Source organism: Colius striatus, chromosome 11 (genome assembly GCF_028858725.1).
Source record: "Colius striatus isolate bColStr4 chromosome 11, bColStr4.1.hap1, whole genome shotgun sequence".
Classification (NCBI taxonomy): Eukaryota; Metazoa; Chordata; class Aves; order Coliiformes; family Coliidae; genus Colius; species Colius striatus.
Genome location: NC_084769.1, coordinates 7671628 through 7693365, shown reverse-complemented (window position 1 = coordinate 7693365; position 21738 = coordinate 7671628). Strand labels below are relative to the sequence as shown.

Below are 21738 nucleotides of genomic sequence, written 5' to 3'. Positions count from 1 at the left end.
TAAATTTTCACTGTAAGAAAACTAATATAGCAGAGAAATAATACCAAGCTGTTTTTTTAAGAAGGTATGTATGACTCCTTTTAGATTAATCAGTGGGCTCTCAGGCTAATAACAACAGCCTTTGCTGTTGAAAACATTCTAGCATCTCCCACTTCTAAATCACACACATTTCACAACCACTTTCAGAGGACATGCATTGCATTTCAAAAGAAGTTCATCAGTCTAGTTGCATTCCTTCAATGTGTGCTCCTTTCCAGGGGCACTGTATCAGACAAATCCACTTCTAGACAAAAAGTTACATACATGAGTTGGATCGTTATGAACATGCTATAAAAAGCATCCAAACCCCTGAACTAACCTAACCAGCAGCCTAAGGTAACTACACTATCTCTTGAGTATTTGGGTACTGTAACAGTACAGTCTGGGCTGAATAAACTATTTGGATCAAAGCTGTCCATGCAGCTCTTTTGCTCAAACTGAATATGAAGAAACAAAAACTTGAAAGTAAAAACTTGATCAGTAAGACACAAGATGAAAAAAATGGTATTTAGTTGGGAAGGAACTTCTTAGACTAAAATTAAAGATATATGTAGGCTCAAGACACAAAGAGATTTAAAAATCACTAGAGAGCACTGTGGCCCTTCAGGAGCCTTTGAGCATCACAGGAACTCCTAAAGCTGTCAGACAAATCACCAGAATGAGAGCAATAGCTGGCCTACCCATGTCAGACACTACTGGTCTTCTGGCATGATTTCTCTTTGTTCTACAGTAGTATCAGATCCAAAAAACTCAATTAAGTTGAAGTTTCCTTGAGTATTTAAGAGGACGAATGTATGTGCATGTGCACATTGATGCTTTTGGATATGGAAGGGGAGGCAATGGTTAGAGCACTGGTGCTGTGGCCAATGCACTGAGACTCTAGCTGTTACTTTACAGAGAAATGTAGCAACCAGAAACACAAGAATTTCCCCTACCCCTTTGTGAAGGATGGATAAAACTATTACAAATAAAATTATCTCTTCTTAGTGGAAGCAATTTATTCAAGAAACATCCAACTTCAAATTTAGTTAGACATTATAAGAACCTAAACAATTTTTAATGTTAAAATATTAATTACTTCAGCAGCTACTTTACTTATAGCTAAGGAAGCCTCCTGGGAGTTAAACAAGCAGAAAGCCAAGTTTTCCTCTTCCCTTGCTGTTGAATAAAAGTAAGTGATAAAGGTTAAGGAATTCTGTTTGCCATTTACTTTTGCCATCATTTCCCTTATTCCACATTTCTCCTTTCTGCATTCAGCACATTCAGTATTAAACTTGGGTACCTTTTAGCTACATAAAAAAACCCAACCAAACACCATTGGGTCCTTATTTCAGTTCCCGTGTTAAACTTACATTTTGACTATCAGCAGTAACCATCCCTTAATTTAGCCTTTAAAATGCATTTTCAGTTGCAGTCTTGTTACCACAAAGAAGGTTCTAAGCTACTGTCTCATCTGTACGTTTTTGATACTTCCCAGAGAAGATGAAGATCAGCCTCCCTTATCCCCAAGTTTCAGAACAACATTTACACATTACTGTAAATGATTTGGTTGATTTCATGGTAAAGTAGACTAAAAAATACCCCTATAATTCAGTGCAATAGGCAAGTTGTTAGAACAGCATTTAAGACTTTAGTCTCTCTCTCTGATGAATTTACCCTATTAAATCTAAAGATAGAAAGCCTAGGTCATAGTGACCTTTTTCAGTTATTTAGAGAATCCTTATTCTAACTTACAAATTTTCTCAGTATGCTAAATAGAATTTCAACAGTAATTACTTCCTTATTTTTAACATGTACCAGAAGTTCTAAAGAATGTGTTCTAAATGTTTTACAGACACTAATGAACACAAGCTAGTTCATGAGACAACTGCATAAATTCAGTATGAGACACACTGAAGTAATCTAATTTTCACCAGACAAGCAATTGCTACTTCACAAAACCCAGACCTCTCAATTTCAAAGGAGATGAGTAACCACCATAACGTAATAATACAATCTGGAAGAAGTGGCTGATACACCAGAGGGTCACACTGTCATCCAGAAGGACCTTCACAGGCTGGAGAAATGGTCTGACATGAACCTTATGAAGTTCACCAAGGAGAAGCACACATCCCTGCACCCAGGGAATAACAACCCTAGGTACCAATATATGCTGGGGGCCCGCCAGCTTTGAAAGCAGCTTAGCAGAAAACGACCTGAGGGTCCTGGTGGTTACCAAGTTAACAAGAGCCAACACTGTGCCTTTGCAGAAGAAACAGGTGAATGATGCCCTCAGCTGCATTAGATAAGCTATTGCCAGTAGGTTAAAGGAGGTGATACTTCCTTTCTACTCAAGGTGCTGTTTCCAGTTCTGGCCTTCTCGGTACAAGAGATACATGGGCATATTAGAAAGAGAAAAACCAAGGGCAATGTAGATGACTAAAGGACTAGAGCACCTCTCCTATGAGGAAAGGCTGACTGGGACTGTTACACCTAGTGATCTTACGGCTATTGAGGGGTCTTTTGAATGTATACAAATACCTGAAGGAAGGACAGAGCCAGGCTCATTTCTGTGGTGCCCAGTAACAGGACCAGAAGCAATGGGCACAAACTGGAACACAGGAGGTTCCCTCTGAAAATCAGGAAACACTATTTTTTTATGGCAGAGCTGACTAAGCACTGGCACAGGTTGCCCAGAGAGCTGCTGGAGTCTCTGTCCTTAGAGATACTAAAAAACCTATGGACATAATCCTGGGAAACTCACCCCAGGTGATCCTGCTTGAGCAGGGATGGGGGGCTGAACAAATTTTTCTATAGAAAAAGAATAAAATCTACTCACCCCGTATCAGTTTTGTTCTGAATTATGCTAATATCATCTGGAGAGAGTTCTGGAATCCACTTCTCCATCTCATCAACCCAAGGGTATCTCAGAGATGATGGCACTACAATTAAGAGAGGCCACTCATGTTTATAGTAGTAGGAAACAGCAATTGCTTGAATCGTTTTACCTAGCCCCATCTGGGAAAAGAAAAGAAAAACAAATCAAATCAGAAGTGTCTGCTCAGAAAGCATATTCCACTCAGAAGAGACAAAAATATTTTGCAAAGCCAGAGCCAGACAAAGGAAACAAAGCCAAAGAGCTAGTCACAGAGTGTCTATTTCATTGTCAACTTGTTACCACATATCATCTTTTATGAAAGAAGATATTCCTCTTTAAAAGGACTCATACCTGTGTTACATCTGGTTAAATCATTAAAGCTAGAAGAAGCATTTCCATTCATTTCAGAAGATTTTCTGCTCAGGGCCTTAGTAGGGTAGGCTTTAAAGATCAAACTCTCTAACTTGTTAATCTACCAAAAGCATTTTTAAAAGATTATGCAAAGGAAATCAAAATATGGGATGTCTTCTTAACATAAAAATGGTAACTTTGTCCTAAATTGCATTGGCAACTGAAGAACAAAGGAAGATCTAAACAAAGAACACAGCTTCTGACCCAGAAGGTCAATGAAAAGCAGCTAGTGTTTTCATTCCCTGTAGCTAATAGTTTCTCTTTATTCTGTACCACAGAAGAGGAAGTCCACCTAGCGGAGGATACAGATTTACAGACAAGGCAAAGAGTAAAGATACAATACATAGATGCACATTTCACAAGAAGGTACTTGCTTCATCTTGTGGAGGCAGGAATGCTCCCATCTAATGGGTTAGATAGCAATAGCTGAATATAAGATCCAGAATTGAGGGGGTTGTTTAAAAAATAAAAATCCCAAGATTTTATCAAAGAACACAACTGTTTTATCTACTTCACATGGTTAGAGATAGTTCCAGACTCCTGTTAAGCACTAAAGCAGTGTCTGGCCTTAAAATATTCTGTTCAGGTTTTCAGAGTCCCATGGATATTTGAGTTTATTTGCTATCTAACTGCTCACATACAGACATAAAAGAACAACGTCCTTATAACCTCAGTGTTGGGTTTAAATGCACTGATGTCTCAGTTTCACAAGAAGATTTCCCAGGTACAGAAAAGAATATTATGAACATTTCTACTGATAGTAGAAAGAATAATAATAAATAAATAATAAATAAAATAATCAGAGAACTACTCAGATACTAAGTTCTTTGAAAACTGCTTCCCCTTTGTGTCACCAGTAGTGTTCAAGCCTGCTGAAAACAAAGCCAAGTATTTAAAAAAACCCAAAACTTACTATTTTTCTTTTTTTTTTGCCCCAGTTGTCTCCCTAACTCAGACTGCCCAGTCACTGGGGCATTGATGATAATCTTAGAATCACAGAATGGTAAGGGTGGGAAGGGACCTTTAGAGATCAACCCCCCTGCAGAAGCAGGTCCACCTAAATCAGGTCACACAGAAATGGGTCCAGACGGGTCTTGAAGACCTCCAGAGAAGGAGCCTCCACACCCTCACTGGGCAGCCTGTGCCAAGGCTCTCTCATCTCAATAGTAAAATAGTTTTTCGTTATGTTTAAATGGAACTTTTTTGTTGCAGCTTCATCCCATTACCCCCTGTCCTGTCACTGGACACAACAGAAAATAGTGATTTCCCAACCTCCTGACACCCACCCTTTAGATATTTGTAAATATTAATGAGATCCCCCCTCAGTCTTCTCAACTGAGTGGAAATAAGCAGAGAAAAAAGAGGCAGGTACCTTGGCAGTAACACCCATAACTGAATCCCACATAGCTGATCCCAGTCTAGAGCAGAAGAATGCCAGAGGAAAGACAAAGTGTAGAAAATGCTACTGTCTTAGGTTATGATTTAAAGACATCTTTCTCAGTCATGGAAATGGATGACATGGGAAACTTGAAATTTTGGGAGAAAAATGTTGTCTGTCCTACTCCAAAAGAAAACAGCAGGGTGTTTTTAGAATATCTTTCAAAAAGATACTATTATTATTGTACTTTAATCCTTACATAATCCAGGTATATATCCAGCAATTACATGATCTCTAGTTTTCACACACAGCTTGCTTTTGTATATAAGTTCACAACAATTTTACCAACATTTCTTCCTGTTTGTATGTCAACAAGAGCAATTCCCACACCACTCCACAGTATTTCCTCCAGTGTCAGACCTATTGCCATTATGAAATATGCAGGATTTACTGGGTAATAAATATATCTTGCAGTACTTCTTATTGCTAACATAATTACACAGTTGATATTCTCATTCAAGGAAGGAAAAAAAAATTTTGTTTTAATAAACAAATAGCTACTTGCTGATCCTCCACTTTTCCCCAAGCTTCCCTTTTCTCTTTCCCTGAGCACTTTTATATTCTCTACAATTCCCAGAAATTTAACAAAACAGCTTATCTTCAGCTGTAATGAGATGTTTATACTATGAGGAGATACTTTAATCCCAGTAATCCATCTCTCTCCCCCCACTCCTCTGCTCCTCTGTGTTTCAAGAAAACCCAAGTTACAGTTGGGAGACTATCAGTCCCCAAATATTATCTTTTTTCCAGTAAGGTTTTATGCTGACAACACATGAAGAACATTATACTTTTACTACAAAGGGTTTTATCTGTGGGAAGAAGTACTGGACTCAAATTTCCTCAATATGAAAGAAAAGATACATTTTCAAACGTATGCAAGTAATCTATTTCCCAATTATTACTTGATCAGTTCATTTAAGAACAGATTATGCCTTTGGAAGGCATAGCTGGTCAAAATCCACCTCTTTGGGCCTAAATCTCCTAATCCATTAAAAATAGCTAACTATGCTATCATAAAGTGCTTTTTTTTTCCAGTAAGTTAATATTTAAAGATTTAATAATACAGAAGATTTAACTTACCTAAAGACAACTAAAAGTAACCTAAGTTTTCTCAAAGACTCTTTTAAGTTTGTCACCTTTCATCTTTTCCCTGCTCTTAGATATTTTCAGAATATCTGATGAATATCAGAGGAATGAGGCTTCTCTTATTACCAATCTTTCTGCCCACATCTCTCAAAAAAAGTCACATCTGCATGAAGTACACTAAAACAACAATAAAAGGCTGTAAGAACAACATCACTTACCTCATCAGCAATCATGCACCTAAATAAGAAACAGGAAGAAAGGGGAAAAAAACAAAAGAGCAAAGTCAACAATAAATATAACATATTAACCAATACTTACAAATTGCTTGCTATACATTTAAGCTATAGATTGATAGAATCAATGAAAGTAAAAAAGGTGGACTTAATTTCCTACATATATCACCTGCACAAAGTAAATTTGGGATGAGTTTTATGTCAATTGTTCTAAAAATGTCTGTCCACTTTGGTAGCATTACTGAAGAACTTCCATTGTAAAACTGAAATGCTGTTTTGGTTAATTGAGACATTATCAAAGCAAGAAGTGCCTCTTCAATTCTTTTTTGCCTTTCAGAAACAGTGACATTTTTGCTGCTTCGTGATTAAGAATTATTTACATGTCAGTCTGATTTTAAAAAGCTGTTGTCACAGAGTCACATTTGTTTTGAAATAGAAACAGACACACTCTCTCTCCCACCAACTGTACAAGCCAAAGTATTAGAAAATTAACTTGTTTTTTTCCCATTGGACTCAGTTAATGCAACTCCATGTAAAAATGAGAACTCCAGGTCCCCAGTCAATACTTGTAAGTTCTGTTCAGCATACCTTCATTTTTTAAACATTAAATGCTACCTTTAATATGAATTGCTTACAGGTATTTTAAGTTACTTAGGTTATTTGAGTTGTTTAGTACATATTTTCTTATATCAAACAGGGTTTAGGGAACTTAAATGTTTCTAGCTCACACAAGCTTCTTCATCCAATCTTTGATACTAGGCAAAAGAAATTATTTGATAGACATTTAGTTAAGCTACTAAAACTATGATGCTGTATCCTTCCAAAAGTGTAACCTCAGCTGTTTTCCAAACTCATATCTTAACTATTTCACAATCTTTTAAGCTGGAAAAGAAACATCACAAAACAGACAACCTCTCTTCTCCAAAATTCAGTCAACAAGTATCTCAAATTCAAAAGCATAACCTAAAGAATTACAAGGGCTGGTTCTGCCTCTAGTAATAAGTAGACAAAATACATGTATTAAATTCATACACACTATTAAATGTAGAGGAAAGCACAAGTCCCAGCAAAAAATGGTGAATGTAAGAAAAATGTAGGAGACAAATCTCTCCCTTTAAGTCTTACAGGAAGGTGATGACTTTAAGTTCCCTCTTCTCCTACAGTAACCTTGGACTGCATTAAGATAAAGATTTATTAAGTATCTTCTGACCAGAAGCAAGGCCAGGAACTCCAAGGCAAGATCAGAACAGGTAGAAAGTGTAAGTTTGATAGCAATGCCTACTTGGGCTGCAGGTAAATAACTGGCAAATAGATGAATTCTTCAGTTATTAAGTAACTTGGGAAGTTTTTCAAGCTTTCTAAACCGTCAGAAAAAGCAAACTGGAAGAATAATTCACACTAGTCAGTACCATAGTGGCACACAGAGGGTATGGGTTTAGTGAAACCATTGATTGAGAAAGACAGCAGTGGATGCTGTTGGTTGAACTGACACAACAGACTGACAGCTCTATGCAGCCCATCATTTTGCTTGAGGACTTATAAATGCTTGTTGACAGAAAAAAACCACTGCCAAGTCTCAGAAATGATGAAATATTTCAAGCTCTGGAAAGGAATGAACTTGACAGGCTATTCTGCTCGTTTTCCTCCTGACTCAACTATCCTGTCTTGTGCTTTTCACTTCCTATCTCTGGTAGCTTTAAGTCATGGACAGAAACTAGTCTAGATGAATTCCTCTTCACAGTCTGTCCCCAGCCACTGCATCTTCTAAAGAAAACTGAAACTTCTCTTACTCCTATACCATGTAACTAGATGTTCACTCACTGCACCATGTAACTCAAATGCAATGTTCCTTCCATGAAAAAATGGAAAAGAGCTCCCAGGTCTCTAATAAAATGTAGCACACCAAGATGTAAATGTTGTGTGTTTTGATACTGAAAATATTGTAAAGTAATACAGACCTTTCTTTTTTTAGTGTGAGGTACTCTGAAGTAGTGTGGCTACTCAAAACCACAAGAGAAGTCTTCTTTTCTGGACAAAACTCAGCCACTTTACACTAATGATTAATGTTTGTTGCAGCACCATCAACTTAGAGCCGTCATACTGTCTGAAAACACGCATTCCCCCATGGGGTCAAAATGGACATTTATGTGGTCAAAATAGAAATCCCGGCAAAAAAATATACACTGGTAATTGTCAGATACGAGGTGCAAGACAGATGTCTGAGACTGGTATACTGTTGTTCACTCACTCCATCTGCCAGTGCACACTGCAACATGTACCAATTTCATCAGTTTCTTTCAACTAACATTTAAAAGAATTCAAAATATACCTCACATAACTTTTTATAAGTAACAAACTATCTACTTGTGATAGCTTTGTAAACACACTCCCCTCTATGTTGTTAGGATGGACCAATAACAATGAAGGAAGAAAACATAAAAGAAAGCCCTGAAGTCTGCAGGGATCTGCAAAGGAAAAAAGGCATGAAGAGAATTCTTTTCAGTGGCGACTCAGAATTATGGGACCTTAATGCCTGTGATTTGCAGCTAGGCAAAGACATTTAATTGCAGACAACCAGTGCACAATTCTAATTTTTAAATAATGTCAGGTTTTGCTCACTTCAAAGACTGTTTTGTTTTTTTAATTTAATACTCATTGTTAATTGCTTGAACTGAAGTTTACAAAACAAGTCTTTCCTTTCACAGATTCTTTCACAGGCAAACTGCTTTCAGCACATTAATCATGTTTTTCTAAAAACAGTTTGAAGCCTGAAATCAAACAATCCAGTGTTGCAGGGCTTTCCAAACTCCTCACCCAAATACAGAAAACAAGTAAGACTACAGCAATTGATGTCCAATGATAGGACAAGGGGCAATGGGTATAAGCTGGAACATAAGAAGTTCCAAAGATATACATGGAAGAATTTCTTCTGTGTGAGGTGAGGGAGCACTGGAACAGGCTGCCCAGATGGGTTGTGGAGTCTCCTTCTCTGGGGACATTCCAAACCCACCTGGATGAGTTCCTGTGTGACCTACTCTAGGTGGTCCTGCTCTGGCAAGGGAGTTGGACTGAATGATCTTTTGAGGCCCCTTCTAACCCTTAACATTCTGTAATTCTGTAATTAGCTACAGAGCAGATGCATCTCAAGAATAAACCAAAGGCCTTCTTCAACAGTAATGTATTTAATATAAGGATATCAGAACAAATGTACAAATACAGGAATCACAGAGAGTATATGCCATCCAACTAGCATCTGGTAGTAAGGAAACGTGGTAAAGAGGATAGGAATAGAAATATTTCTTGCCAATTTGTGTTGATAAATACAGTATTTCTCAGCATATCAACTTAGAGTTTAATAGAATTTTGCATAAATAATGAAATTTTAATCATGACAGTTGACACACTTAAAGTGAGAACACATAATATCCTATTGCACTGCTCTTTGCCATATGTGAACTCCTTAGACTCTCATCCTGTTTTTCAGAATAATAAGCTAAAATGATGAAATTCAGTGGTTTACAAATTGCTGTGACAATTAGAAGCTGAATAGTAATTAAAATAAAAAGTATTAAAAACACATCAACCAGGAATGGATGGTTTTTCCCCATAAAACAGGTTTTTTTTCATTAAGAGTGAACTGTAGCCACTTAAACTTGGATGATTTGAGTATCTGTCGAAGAACAAGTAGTGGTTCTGTTTTCCTATTTGCATTTAGTTTCAAATTGTGCTCATAGAATCTTTGCTGCTATAGAGTATCTTCTGTTTCCATGTCTATTAATTTCCATTTAATAAACAAAAAGTTAAACTTCTCTAGCACCAACCAAGCTGATGACTTTTAAATACTTATAGAAACTCATCATTTTGTTTCTGGTAAAAGTAATGGAAATACAAAACAACTGCCACTATTTTATCCATAACATAACCATTCTTAAAAGACAATCATGGTAAAGCGATCATCACAGTTTTAGCTTCCTTGTTTCTGCAGTACCAATACAAATAGATCCCATAGAAACAACCACATGATTAAAAGTTACCTATCTACAGTGACATTTTGCTAATTTGTTAGGTAGTCATTCTAATCTCCCACCTAATGATGCAATAGCTTTGTCATAAGTAGTTTGGATTTTCTTCCTATGCTTGCAACCCACACATTTTGTTAGTCATGTAAGTATTTGACTAGGCATCACAGATTGATGTGAATCAGGTGCACAAAATTGTTTTTAAAGTTCTAGTTAGAGCATCAGAATGTGTTACATCCTCTGTTATGATCTAGTTATCAAAAAGAATCACTGTTTTGATCCATACTGCTCAACTCAAGTTCCTGACGTGCTCAGTTTTAGAACTGTGGATTTATGCCAATTAATCTTACTGACACCTACACTTGATAAAAATTTTGACGTGACACATCCGATGAGTTTATGATGCAGGTAGAATAAAACTCATCTAAGTGGAAACTGAGGATATTAAAATTATTTTGAGTTAATGCATTTTAGAGCATTCATCCTCTGTAGCTTTCCCAGTTTAGAATAAGAACACTGAAGATGCCTGCTTAATGGAGTTATACAACATGAGAAATTCAAAATGTTTTCATTAGACGCTAGGGCAGTGGAAATTAGCTTATCTCACTGAGAGGGAAATCATCACAGAATCTCAAGGCTGGAAGGGATCTCAAAAGATCATGTAGTTCAACTCCCCTGCCAGAGCAGAACCACCTAGAGTAGGTCACACAGGAACTTGTCCAGGTGAGTTTTGAACATCTCCAGATAAGGAGACTCCACAACCCATCTGGGCAGCCCCTTACAGTGCTCCTTCACACTCACCATGAAGATTTCATTTGTACTTCTTTGGAGCCTCGTATTCCAGCTTGTACCTGTTGCCCCTTATCCTACCATTGGCCATCACTGAGAACAGCCTGGCTCCATCCTCCTGACACTCACCTTTTATATATTTGTAAACATTAATGAGATCACCCCTCAGTCTCCTCCAAGCTAAAGAGCCCCAGCTCCCTCAGCCTTTCATCAGAAGGGAGATGCTCCACTCCATCATCTTTGTGGCCTTGCACTGAACTCTCTCCAGCAGCTCCCTGTCCTTCTCAAACTCAGAGGCCCAAATCTGGATACAATATTCCAGACGTGGTCTCACAAGGGCAGAGTAGAAGGGGAGGAGAAGTTCTCTGCTGCCCACAGCCCTTCTAATATACCCCAGGATGCCATTGGCCTTCTTGGCCATGAGGGCACATTGCTGGCTCATGCTCATCCTGTCCATGACCCCAGTTCCCTTTCCCCTATACTACTCTCTAAGAGATCATTCCCCGACCTGTACTGGTACATGGGGTTATTCTTTCCCAGATGCAAGACTCTACACTTGCCCTTGTTGAATTTCATTGGATTTTCATCAAGTGTTTCCAGTTTATAATCCTAACAATTGGATTTGAAATGTACGGAGCATACTCATCACTATAGCCCAGATCACCCAGGACTTATATGTAACAGTTGCATTAAGCTGCTAAAAAGCAATTCTTGACATTCTGCTTTATATAATCTTAAAAATATGCAGCCTCTATTTATAACAAACTTCAGTATCTTCTATATCATTGCAGTCAGAGAAGCTGCCAACATGAACATAAACGTTCCATGCTGTCAAAGCAGAAGAAACAGATCTTCAGCTACACCGAAGGGACAAATGCGTATTTCTGTTTCACGTATTTTGTCTGCAAGAAGACAGACTTCTTGTTCTCTGAAGTTCAATTAGTCATTTCCTCTCAACTGGTAGTTACCCAATCCGAGCTGCATCATTCATATGCCATCTGTTCATATGACACCTTAATAATAGCTCTATCCAAGAATATAAATCAGAGCTGTGATACGCAGTTTCATATCCTGTCATAAGCTCAGCCCACATGGTCAAAAGTTTCAGAAAAGCAGGGGGAGGGGGGAAAAAAAAATTCATTTTAGATGTCTCAGTTACTCTCAGCAGCAAAGACCAACCATGCAAAGAGCACCAGAGTTAATGGTAAATTCTTTCAGGTTCTTTCCCCTTTTAAAATGTTTCCCTTCTTCATAGTGATCTTGCAGTTACAATTTCAATATCTGTCCCATTTGTCAAGGAAATGTGCTATTTATTCCCAACAGGAAGGATGAAAATCTCATTGGGATGCATTGCAGACGCTGCTATGATATTCCTACTATCATAACCCTTCTGCAGTTGTAGAGTTAGCAGTGGGCTTTGGGCACAGGACTAGCTCTCATAAATAGAAGAGAAACAAATAATCTGGTCTCCACTAGGATTTAACAACTCTTTCATTTCAAGATGCATTAGCTTTAAAATAAAACTACACTTTCCAAATATAAAGAACAATCTAGGAAGCTCTGTGTGAGAATGCATCCTGCTAACTGAATATGGATGCAGAGAAGAGAGCAAGACTTCTATTTTGTTGATTCACCTCAGATGCACATAAGTGTAAGACCTTGCTGTTGATCCCCACACAAAAGAGAACAAATGCAAGCACCTGAGGTTACACACAGACCCATCACCGTGTTTGAAGCTTTCTTCTAGATGTAAAGAACTGTATCACTTAAGGGACCACACAAAGCTGGAAGAATCAAGAATCCCCAAGAACTAGACATTTGTGAGTTAGAATGCACTGTCAGAACAGTCTTGTAAAGGTATCAAGCACCAAGGAAAAGTGCACTTAGAAAGTTTCACTACAGTAAACCCTGGAGAGAAACCAGAAGTCAGTGAAAAATAGGTGAAAGAACTGAGAAAGAAACCCATGCTCTACCCCTATGAAAGCTCTGGTCAGCCTCTGGAAGGTCAAAAAGCAGGATTTTTCAGACCTTTAAGAGCACAGAAAGCTCCTGCTTGTGTTGATGGCAAGGAGATTAGAACCAACTTAGCAAAGCAGAAGGAAGAGTAGATCTTTCAAATTTTATGCAGATGAGTTGATTGGAGGAGCAGAAGGAAATTGAGGCTAAGCTCGAGTGGCATACATAGCACACAAAAACAGTCTGCATCAGAAAGAGGTTAATACTGAAAGTGTCACAAAATGAGTTTCAGGGAAGGAAAAAGTACTTTAAAATTTCTATTTCTGTGTGTCTGGGTTACATTCAGGTCACTCCTTTTAAAGTGTTAGCAATATTATCCAAGCAAACAGTTGGGTGAAAAGTTTCTTATAGTAATTATGGCTACTTCAGGAAGGTATCCTTGCAAAGACAAAGAATCTCATTTGAAACTTTGCTCTTGCAAGAATACCGATTAACATCACAATGGCATATATCTAAGGTCTACATAACCAAGAATCCTACTAACTCATACAGTCAGTGCTAGCAAACTACAGAAATATTTAGCAATAATATCCTCTCTAAACCAGACAGTTCTTCTTCCTTACATGGAAGATTAAAAGCTCAAGGGGTATAGCAGTCCAATACATGATTGCTTGCTTGTGGGGTTAATGTAGCTTCCTGGTTAATTTTTAACAGCTATTTGTCCAGGAAAAAAAAAAGTTAGAATCACAAGTAATTTCTTGAGAACAAATTCATTCACTTTCAAATGCATTTTTCAGGACAAACAGTCAAAGCAGTGGCACTTCCATTTCTTGAAACACTGAAAAATTTTGTTACTACTCAAACAAATTAAAGCTGCTTTTGTTAATGCAGTCTTTGGAACATGTTGTACAGAGGAAGCTCGCATCTCTCCCTCACTAGTGTGGGTGTCCTGATATTCTTGGGATTCTCACCTACTCATGTGACTCAGTTTTATATAACGCTACAACATATAATTTACCTCCTACTCACAAGCCAACACTTTAGCACTAACATCTTAACCAAGGGTTATTTAAGGAACCTGAACTTAGTACATTTTTATATGAAACTGCGCAAGCAACCGGGACGTTTGTGTGTCAGTAATCACAGCACACAGTCCTAAAACTAGAACAAAGCCAGATGACTTCCTTGTAAAAATAATCAAGGTCGTTTCACCAAATATAGACCCCCAAAAGATTTCAGCTACATTATACCCTTGCTCTTGCACTACACTTAGGTATTTTGAAAAAAACCATACATAATAAAAATCAATCCTCAGTCTAATGGAAAGTGCATTGAATTGCCACACCTGCAGGGTTAATGATTCACAAAGTGCTCTTAGGCTTTATCACCTCCTCTACATGTCACTGAAAAAACACACCTGAGCTGTTCTTTTAAGGCCTGAAAGCTACAAGAGGATGTTTGTCAAGATATTCTAATAGTTTTGCTTTGACAAAGACATACGGAATACACATATCAAAGTGGTCAAGTTGAAGATTAAGATCAGACACTCAGCAGGTTTTCCAAAGATATTAATTGAACTGTTAACTGATAAAAATGCTAGTCAAGAAGACACCTAATAATGATAGTGAAAGTTCTTTACCTATTCAGTTGCTGGCTTCAGATACAAATTGGTTCACCAGCTGACTCAATGAAAGAAAAAACTTACTTCAGTTAATTGGAATAGTTGGAACAACATAACCTAATTTCATCTAGAGACAATGTAGGCTACCAACCTTAACCTTGGTATTAATTGGCAGGACTGAAATACCTTCAATGGTAGCTCTTCTTATTTATGTAACCTAAAGACTTTCAAAGAAATATAGGTACTTATCTTTACTTTTCCAATAAACTCTGCTTTCCCAAGTGACCCTCCCCTGCAGTGATCTGCACCACAAGAGCTGCAGAACTACTCTCTTCATGTCTTCCTCCTTTTAAGTTAGCTGAACTAGGCAACAGGGAAAATAATTACCTAGAAAAATGTATCATCACTAGTCTCTCTGTTTTCAACAGTTCAATGTCTTTTCCCCCCCAGTACTCCAAGCTTTCAAAACCAGTGTACACTTTTGCACCTTCCAAAGCCTTCAAAACCAACCATCCACTCAACTGCTGACAGAATAATTCACTTCTTTTATGACCTATGTCTCTGAACAAAGCAACTCTGATGCTTTTTTTCTACATCGATTTACATAAAGTCTAAATTTTCCCGTTTTCAACACAATACAAAGACACCACAAAGCATGGGGATTTAAACTGCTTACCAAGCTACCTTTGAGATAGTTTTCTGCCCACGGTCTTCCTCTCTAACATCCATTAAGTTGGTCAGAATTTGACTCCTCCTTGTTTAAGACCTTACCTTCTCTCAGTCACGTTCAAGCAGCTTGTGTCACAGACTCACAACTGATGGCTTTCATTCTGCCCTCTCCCTGATGCTTCCAGCTAACCACATCAGTTTCGCATTGTGGATTCTCCTGCTGCAAACTTTCATTGCACACAGCCAACACCACATGCATTTCCCTCTCTCCATCACCGTTGACATGCTATTACCTACACTTGTAGTCTTTATCTCACTTGGTGATTCTCTTCCATTCTAACAAATCGTGCCCTGCATTTCTAAAAAATCTGTGCTTTCTTCTGTATTCCTGCTCTAAAAGCCCACATTTAAGCCCAGGTAACTTCCAGATTACTACCATTGGGTTTTTTTCTGTCTTAAATCTTTTGTTTTTAAGCCCACATGATTACTCTCCTGAGAGACATTCTGCATTCACTTAATGACAATGCATTTTTTGTTCCATTTGAATTGCTTCCCAGATCCTCCAGCATCACTTCCAAACATGCCTCCCTGGCTACGAAAGCTGTGCAGAATTTGGCTCAATTTCTCATTCATACTTCCTGAACATCATTCTGAGAGCTTAGCATCTTCATTTAATCATCTCTCTCTCCCTCCTTTGGCACTTCTCAGATGTGAAATGTACTCTGAAACATTACAAACCATCTTAAAAAAAAAAAAAACAAAACAACCTTTCTTTAAAAACCCAGTACTCACAGAGCCAATTCCACATTTAATTGCTCAAATGCATTAAATTAACTGTTTGATCCTCTACAATATCCATTCCAGTCTTTTTCCCCAAGGATTATTCTTCAGTTTTGTTCTGTAAGACTGGGAACAACTGCTCACCTACTATTATGAAGGGTTTAAAGACTCAGATTTATCATAAAATTACAACGATTTCACATATCTAAAATGAGTTGCTGAATATGTGGGAATAAAAGATTTCTTTCTCACTCTAGCAAGATACTTTTGTGTGGTTTCAAACATTTCTTTCAGACTGTCTAACCACAATCTACTGAGACTAGAAACAGAAATCACATTACAAAGTTACAATTCTTTTTATACTCCATTCTCTGAAGAGCTACAAAAAATGGAGACACTTGTTGATGGTACCTGATGCTGCAAGTCACTAAGTGCAAAGTAAAACAAAAATGAAACATTCATAGAAATATTCTTTAAACATGACCAAAAAACCCACTCAAATGTGAAAGGAATCTCATTTTCTAACATGCAAATTTAATTAAACTGGCATCTATCAAAGTCACTGTGACAAAACCAGAGAATGTGTAGATCTCCCAAAAGAGATTATGATTAATCTTGTCTGCTTTTTTATTTATCTTGACCAAGAACTTTAATTTCTATGATTAAACTACTGAAGCCTCAGCAGACTGTATATTTTCTGTCTTTCCAGTGAATTACTGGAGCTAGAACCTTTTAGCTGTGTTCATAAGCTTCAAGGAAATTTTGATTTGAGTCTGTTTTCTGGTTTCCTTTGAGGATGGGAGGGGGGATATAATTTCTGTGAAGACTGATAGTCTTTGAAATAATTAATAAAGAATTAACTACATGTTTCTCCTGTGTAGCTTGCTAGAGATCAGAGACACAGTCAGTGAAAAAAACCCCAAAAGTACCATTTTGAAGTGCAAGCAACTGACTCATTATACTAAGGGACACTCACACTGTATTCTCTAATGAGCTCAGTATCATAATGATTCTCTGTAACCTACTACCCAAAGCAACATTAAACACTATACAACTTTTTTCTTACTCTAGAATATGACTGCCTAACAAAAATACTCCCTCATTAAAAGTGAGCTTTTAATGCCAGATATGAACTCTGCATATCATGTCACTGCCACCCATTGTCACCTCTTCATCACTGTGTCTATAGCAAATAAACAACATTAAGCCAGCATGTATGGTGAACCAAGAATCAGATGCATCATTACCTCTAAACATTATATATGTACCATCATATATCAACACTGGGGTAAAATACCCATCCTGGTAAATGTATCAATAAACATTCCAATATTTAGCAAGAGAGCTAACTTTGAAACAATAGGATGCCTGACTTTTACAGTACATTCACAGCTGAGCACATTGTAATATAATTCAGACATCACACACTTCTATAAAAAGAATATAAAACAAGAATACATGGTAGAAGGACATTGTAAGCTTCCAAGTGCTATTTTAGTGAACAGTAACAGTAAAAATCATTAATATTCAAAAAGAGATGAGGGCTCAGAAGAGACTGAATACAATCCTTATCAGCACAATCAATCCATTTGCCTTTATTTCTCTGCATCTTGAGATATTTTGCCTGAACTTTTAACACCTTTTCCAGACTACTGTGCTTTGACACTGCCACCTTCCCTTCACTAACACCTGACCACTGGCTGGTCACTTTTCAATACTATTTAGGCCTTCATTCTCATATCAAACTCCTGCATACTTCATAGATTCCAAATGGAAGAAAAAACATTAGGTCTGACAATTACACTCTGCTGCTCAGAACAACTGAATCCAATAAGCAAGATGACATCTTTAAGGTTTTCAGTTTATGCCTCTTCACTTGTGATCAGGTTATCTTGAGCTCCTAGGAAATAGGGTTTTATCCCCATCTGCCCAAGTTATGACTAATAGCCAGCTAAGAGCAAACAGAATTGCTCACCTCCACTTCCCAAGACTGTACACACAACTAACTAAAAATCCTGTTTCCTAAGCTTATTGCTAAGAGTTTACATTCCTGGAAGGGATAAGTTAGTTGCTTTCTGTTTAAGAGATAGTTTCATGCACATCTAAATAAATAAATGTTTTTAAAAGCAACTTGCACTTCTCCTGAACAAAAGTATAAAAACAAAATCGTTTTTAAGGACTATTTCAAGAATTTGTGGGCACTCATCTTCTCTGCAGGTTAATGTTTGAGGTGATAAATCAGGATGAAACATAGCTTCCATGTCGAGTTACCAATTCCCAAGTGCACTTCTGAAGAATAATGTGTAGTAAGGAACAAGCAATGATGCAGTGATTTACCTTTAAGGCGTGTCTGAGAGCTAAAATGTATCTTAGCATAGGTGACCTGATCTAGGTGGACCTGCTTCTGCAGGGGGGTTGGACTAGATGATCTCTAAAGGTCCCTTCCAACCCCTACCATTCTGTGATTCTATGACATACACTGTGTTGTTAGCTCTAGAATTATTATTTCCTGGGGAAGTGTTAGGCAGCTTCTGTCAGTCTAGAAGGATGCCTTTGCTTCATCTACTGAAAAAGCCTTTGAATCAGTTACTAACGAATCAAAAGCAGAAATCACAACAGCATGTTTATTTTATGCTCCAGGAAAAGACAAGAGAACTAACAGTTTACTCCCAGCCCCTTCCATGAAAGGAATAAAAGTTTGTTCTGATAATAAGTCCCTTTTCACACTGGATGCTTGTCTAACCTAAAATAATATTGATTGAATCTCTTCAGCCCACAACTGAGCACTTTCTCTCCACCAGCTTTCTGTCACTACAGCAAAGCATGGACTAAGAGATGACTGCAAAGGGAGTGCATAGCCTGAGGGAGAAAAGAAAGAAGAGCTAGAGATGCACATACTGCTTGCTTCAAGTCCGATTGTTATGTATTTTTAAAACTAGAAAGGATATTTCTATGGAAAAGTACCAGACCCTGCTAAAATATATCACTGGGAATACTGACTGAAGGCCTAAGTCGTTGCAGAGTATATATAAAAGGGAAAGACTTGTGTGAGCCATTGGCTGAGAGACTAATAAGAAAATTTAGCTACAAGCAGCAAAGGTCCTTGTTCTCTGTTTCGGGACAGAAAGAAAATTAAACTTGCCTAAGTAAATTTTAAAAATGCTCATCAGGAAAGTTTGAAAAGACATTTTATTTTATATATAGGCTGGCTCAGAGTGTGCACACAATTGCTCAATTTGACCCAGCTAACACATGGAATTTGCTATGCCAAGGAATAAGATTTCTTGCAGCCATGATGAAAATGCATGTCACAGGAAAACCACCAGTGTCACATCACTCAACAGTGTTCAGTCAATGAAGGGTTTCAAGAGAAGAAAACACCATAAAGCTTCCTGAAACCACAACCTTCCTGAAAATAATACAATTCCCTCCTTGACAGAGACATTAGCCTAGATACTCTAATTCTTTTTAGATTCTTATTGCAAGTTTTCTTATCTAGTCTCACAGTTAAGTTGCCATCTAAGGAACCTATAGATTCTATAACACATTGCAAAAGATTATGCTACTCTTGATCTACTAGTATCCAACAATTAACATTAAAGAAGCTATACAGATTTAATATCTTCTGTTATTTCACTATTTGTATAAACAAATACACCTCAATTCCATACAATATAAACCTCATTTCCCTTATTAGAGTCTGATTTGCTGAGACATGGTAGCCAAGGCCTTTGGATTTCTTAAATTCAACTCTAATGTAGACTTTGCTGAATATTCTATCAAAGTCTTTGTAATCCATTAAAAATGTACGCATTCCTCCTCAGTGTCACACTGTGGAGCTGGAAAGTGCCTAACATGAGCAGTGATTACAGAGAAGTTAATGCCAATAAAGCAGAAAGCTTTTTACATCTCAGGCTTACACATGAATGACTGGGCTCATCTTTCTACACTGTTACCTAGCCTGGTAGCATAAAATAGATGGCTTGCTTCATTCCCTGAAAACAGTTATGTTAAAATCACCACAGGTTTTTTTTGCTAAATTAACAGAATTAAATCTAAAACCAGAGGAAATTTTAATTGCTCAAAAGTTACATATAATTGAAAGAACTAATATACAGAATATATAGCACCTCCCAGATGCTTCTTGGTTCTGGATCTCTCCTGTGTTTACTGTGGTTGCTGGCTTTCTGGTGCTGGGACAGTCAAACAACTCAAGTACTACTGCTTTCCTCCTTCAAATTTTAATACTTAGATTGGTTTTGCTTTCTTTTCAACACTAACATAGATACATGGTACAAGCAAGTAGATGAACCTGCTTCTGCAGGGGGGCTGGACGAGATGATCTCTAAAGATCCCTTCAAACCCCTACCATCCTACGATTCTATGGTAAGTATGGCTTCCTCTGCACTGTTTCACATAAGCTTGGTCTTCTCTATCATTTGCTGCACTTCCTAAGGGAGTACACTGCAAGGCTTATTCTGCTCTGCTGTTACAGCTCAGCAAGCTCCAGAACACCCAGATTACATGCCAGAATTGTACCAAGTTTAAAATAGAACACCACACAGATGCATTGAGATCTGTTAGTCATTCTCTTAACAGCTCTACCACGCCATTAAGAGCTAAAGAAACAAATGTGAATTATTTTAAGATTTCTCTATTAACATGATAAAAGGGATGGTCCTACTGATGTCAGCCTCCACTTACATGAGATCTTTGATACTACAACCTTCTTTCACATAATGCAGTATTACAAATTTCTTCATCCTCTGTGGAAAAAAAAAATAGCCCCTCATTTTAGATCACTTTCTCTTAGAGTTCATGAAAGATGTTTGTAATATAACTCACCTACAAGCTGCTGCTATTGCATGGCCCTTGTAGAAACTAATTTATGTTTACCTAAAATAATTATTTTTAGTATATGATACAGCAAGGATTTTACCTGCCACTTCTCTGAAGTGCAAATATGATGCCTTTCTCCTGAAAAGGAAGTAGCTTCTTTCTCAGTCTTTCAGGTAGAAAGGACAGCTTAGCATCAATGTTTTCTGAATAAGAATCTTCAAGTGTAGGTGTTTCCTGGATGGTACTAGACATGTTGAACCTAGGGGAAACAAAATAAAACAAAACATGTCTTTCTTAAAAGACATGTCTGCAATACATTACAGAATGAACCTTCACTCCTTTTGAAATATTCAATACCTACACAATTTTTTTTCAAGTCTTGAGACTTCTCCCAGGAAAGCATAAAATACTGGAGATGATAGAGGAAGAGCCCATCACCTCTGTATCAAAGCACCAAATACAGGTGAGGAGGTAAAACAAACAAATTGATTTAGATGCAACTCTATTCCATAATAAAAGAATAGCATCTCTATTTATAATGAACTCTATTAATGAAATTTTACCTACAAAACTTGATGTACACTATGATTCTACACTCTTTCAGCTGAAGTTACATACTCTTCAGTGAACAGAATCTAGCTATAACCACTCTATGTATCCATCCGTAGCCCAAGCTGAAAGAGCCAGGGCTTTTGTTCCACCACAGCTTCTCACACTACATCTTCCACTGGCCTACAGTGTACTAAAAGTGAGAAATCCTTCTACCGGGATGGGTGGGAAGATTACTACAGGGAGCCTTCCAAGGCCGAGGGCAGCCCCCAGCCCCCGAGAGCCCCTCTCCATGGTGCTTACCCCGGTGGCGGCGGCGCCCGCAGCCCCTGGCCGTGGTGCTGCGAGGTACGGGTGGATGTGCGGGATGGCACTCGCTGCCCTTCTGCTGCACACCGCAGAGACACAGCGCTGCAAAAATCTCCTGTCGGGAATTTGCCACTTTTTCTGGA

At 37.8% G+C, this 21738-nt stretch overlaps 1 protein-coding gene across 9 annotated transcripts in view; it reads right to left on the bottom strand.

The window, feature by feature from the left end:
* Positions 1-21738, bottom strand: part of ZRANB3 (zinc finger RANBP2-type containing 3) — a 49993-nt gene that overhangs the window by 22764 nt on the left and 5491 nt on the right. For 6 of the 9 annotated variants that reach the window (XR_009819476.1, XM_062005177.1, XM_062005179.1 and 3 more), the window contains exons 2-5: positions 21590-21733; positions 20838-20996; positions 6050-6068; positions 2858-3036 (exon numbers count right to left, since the gene is read on the bottom strand). Coding sequence is in view for 8 of the 9 variants with exons in the window: in XM_062005177.1 (XP_061861161.1) it covers positions 2858-3036; positions 6050-6068; positions 20838-20996; positions 21590-21733 (501 nt within the window). In the remaining variant the exon portion in view is untranslated. Of the gene's footprint in view, positions 1-2857; positions 3037-6049; positions 6069-20602; positions 20652-20837; positions 20997-21098; positions 21129-21589; positions 21734-21738 lie in introns of those variants that run through there. The other 3 variants (XM_062005181.1, XM_062005182.1, XM_062005183.1) reach the window with 3 other exon arrangements.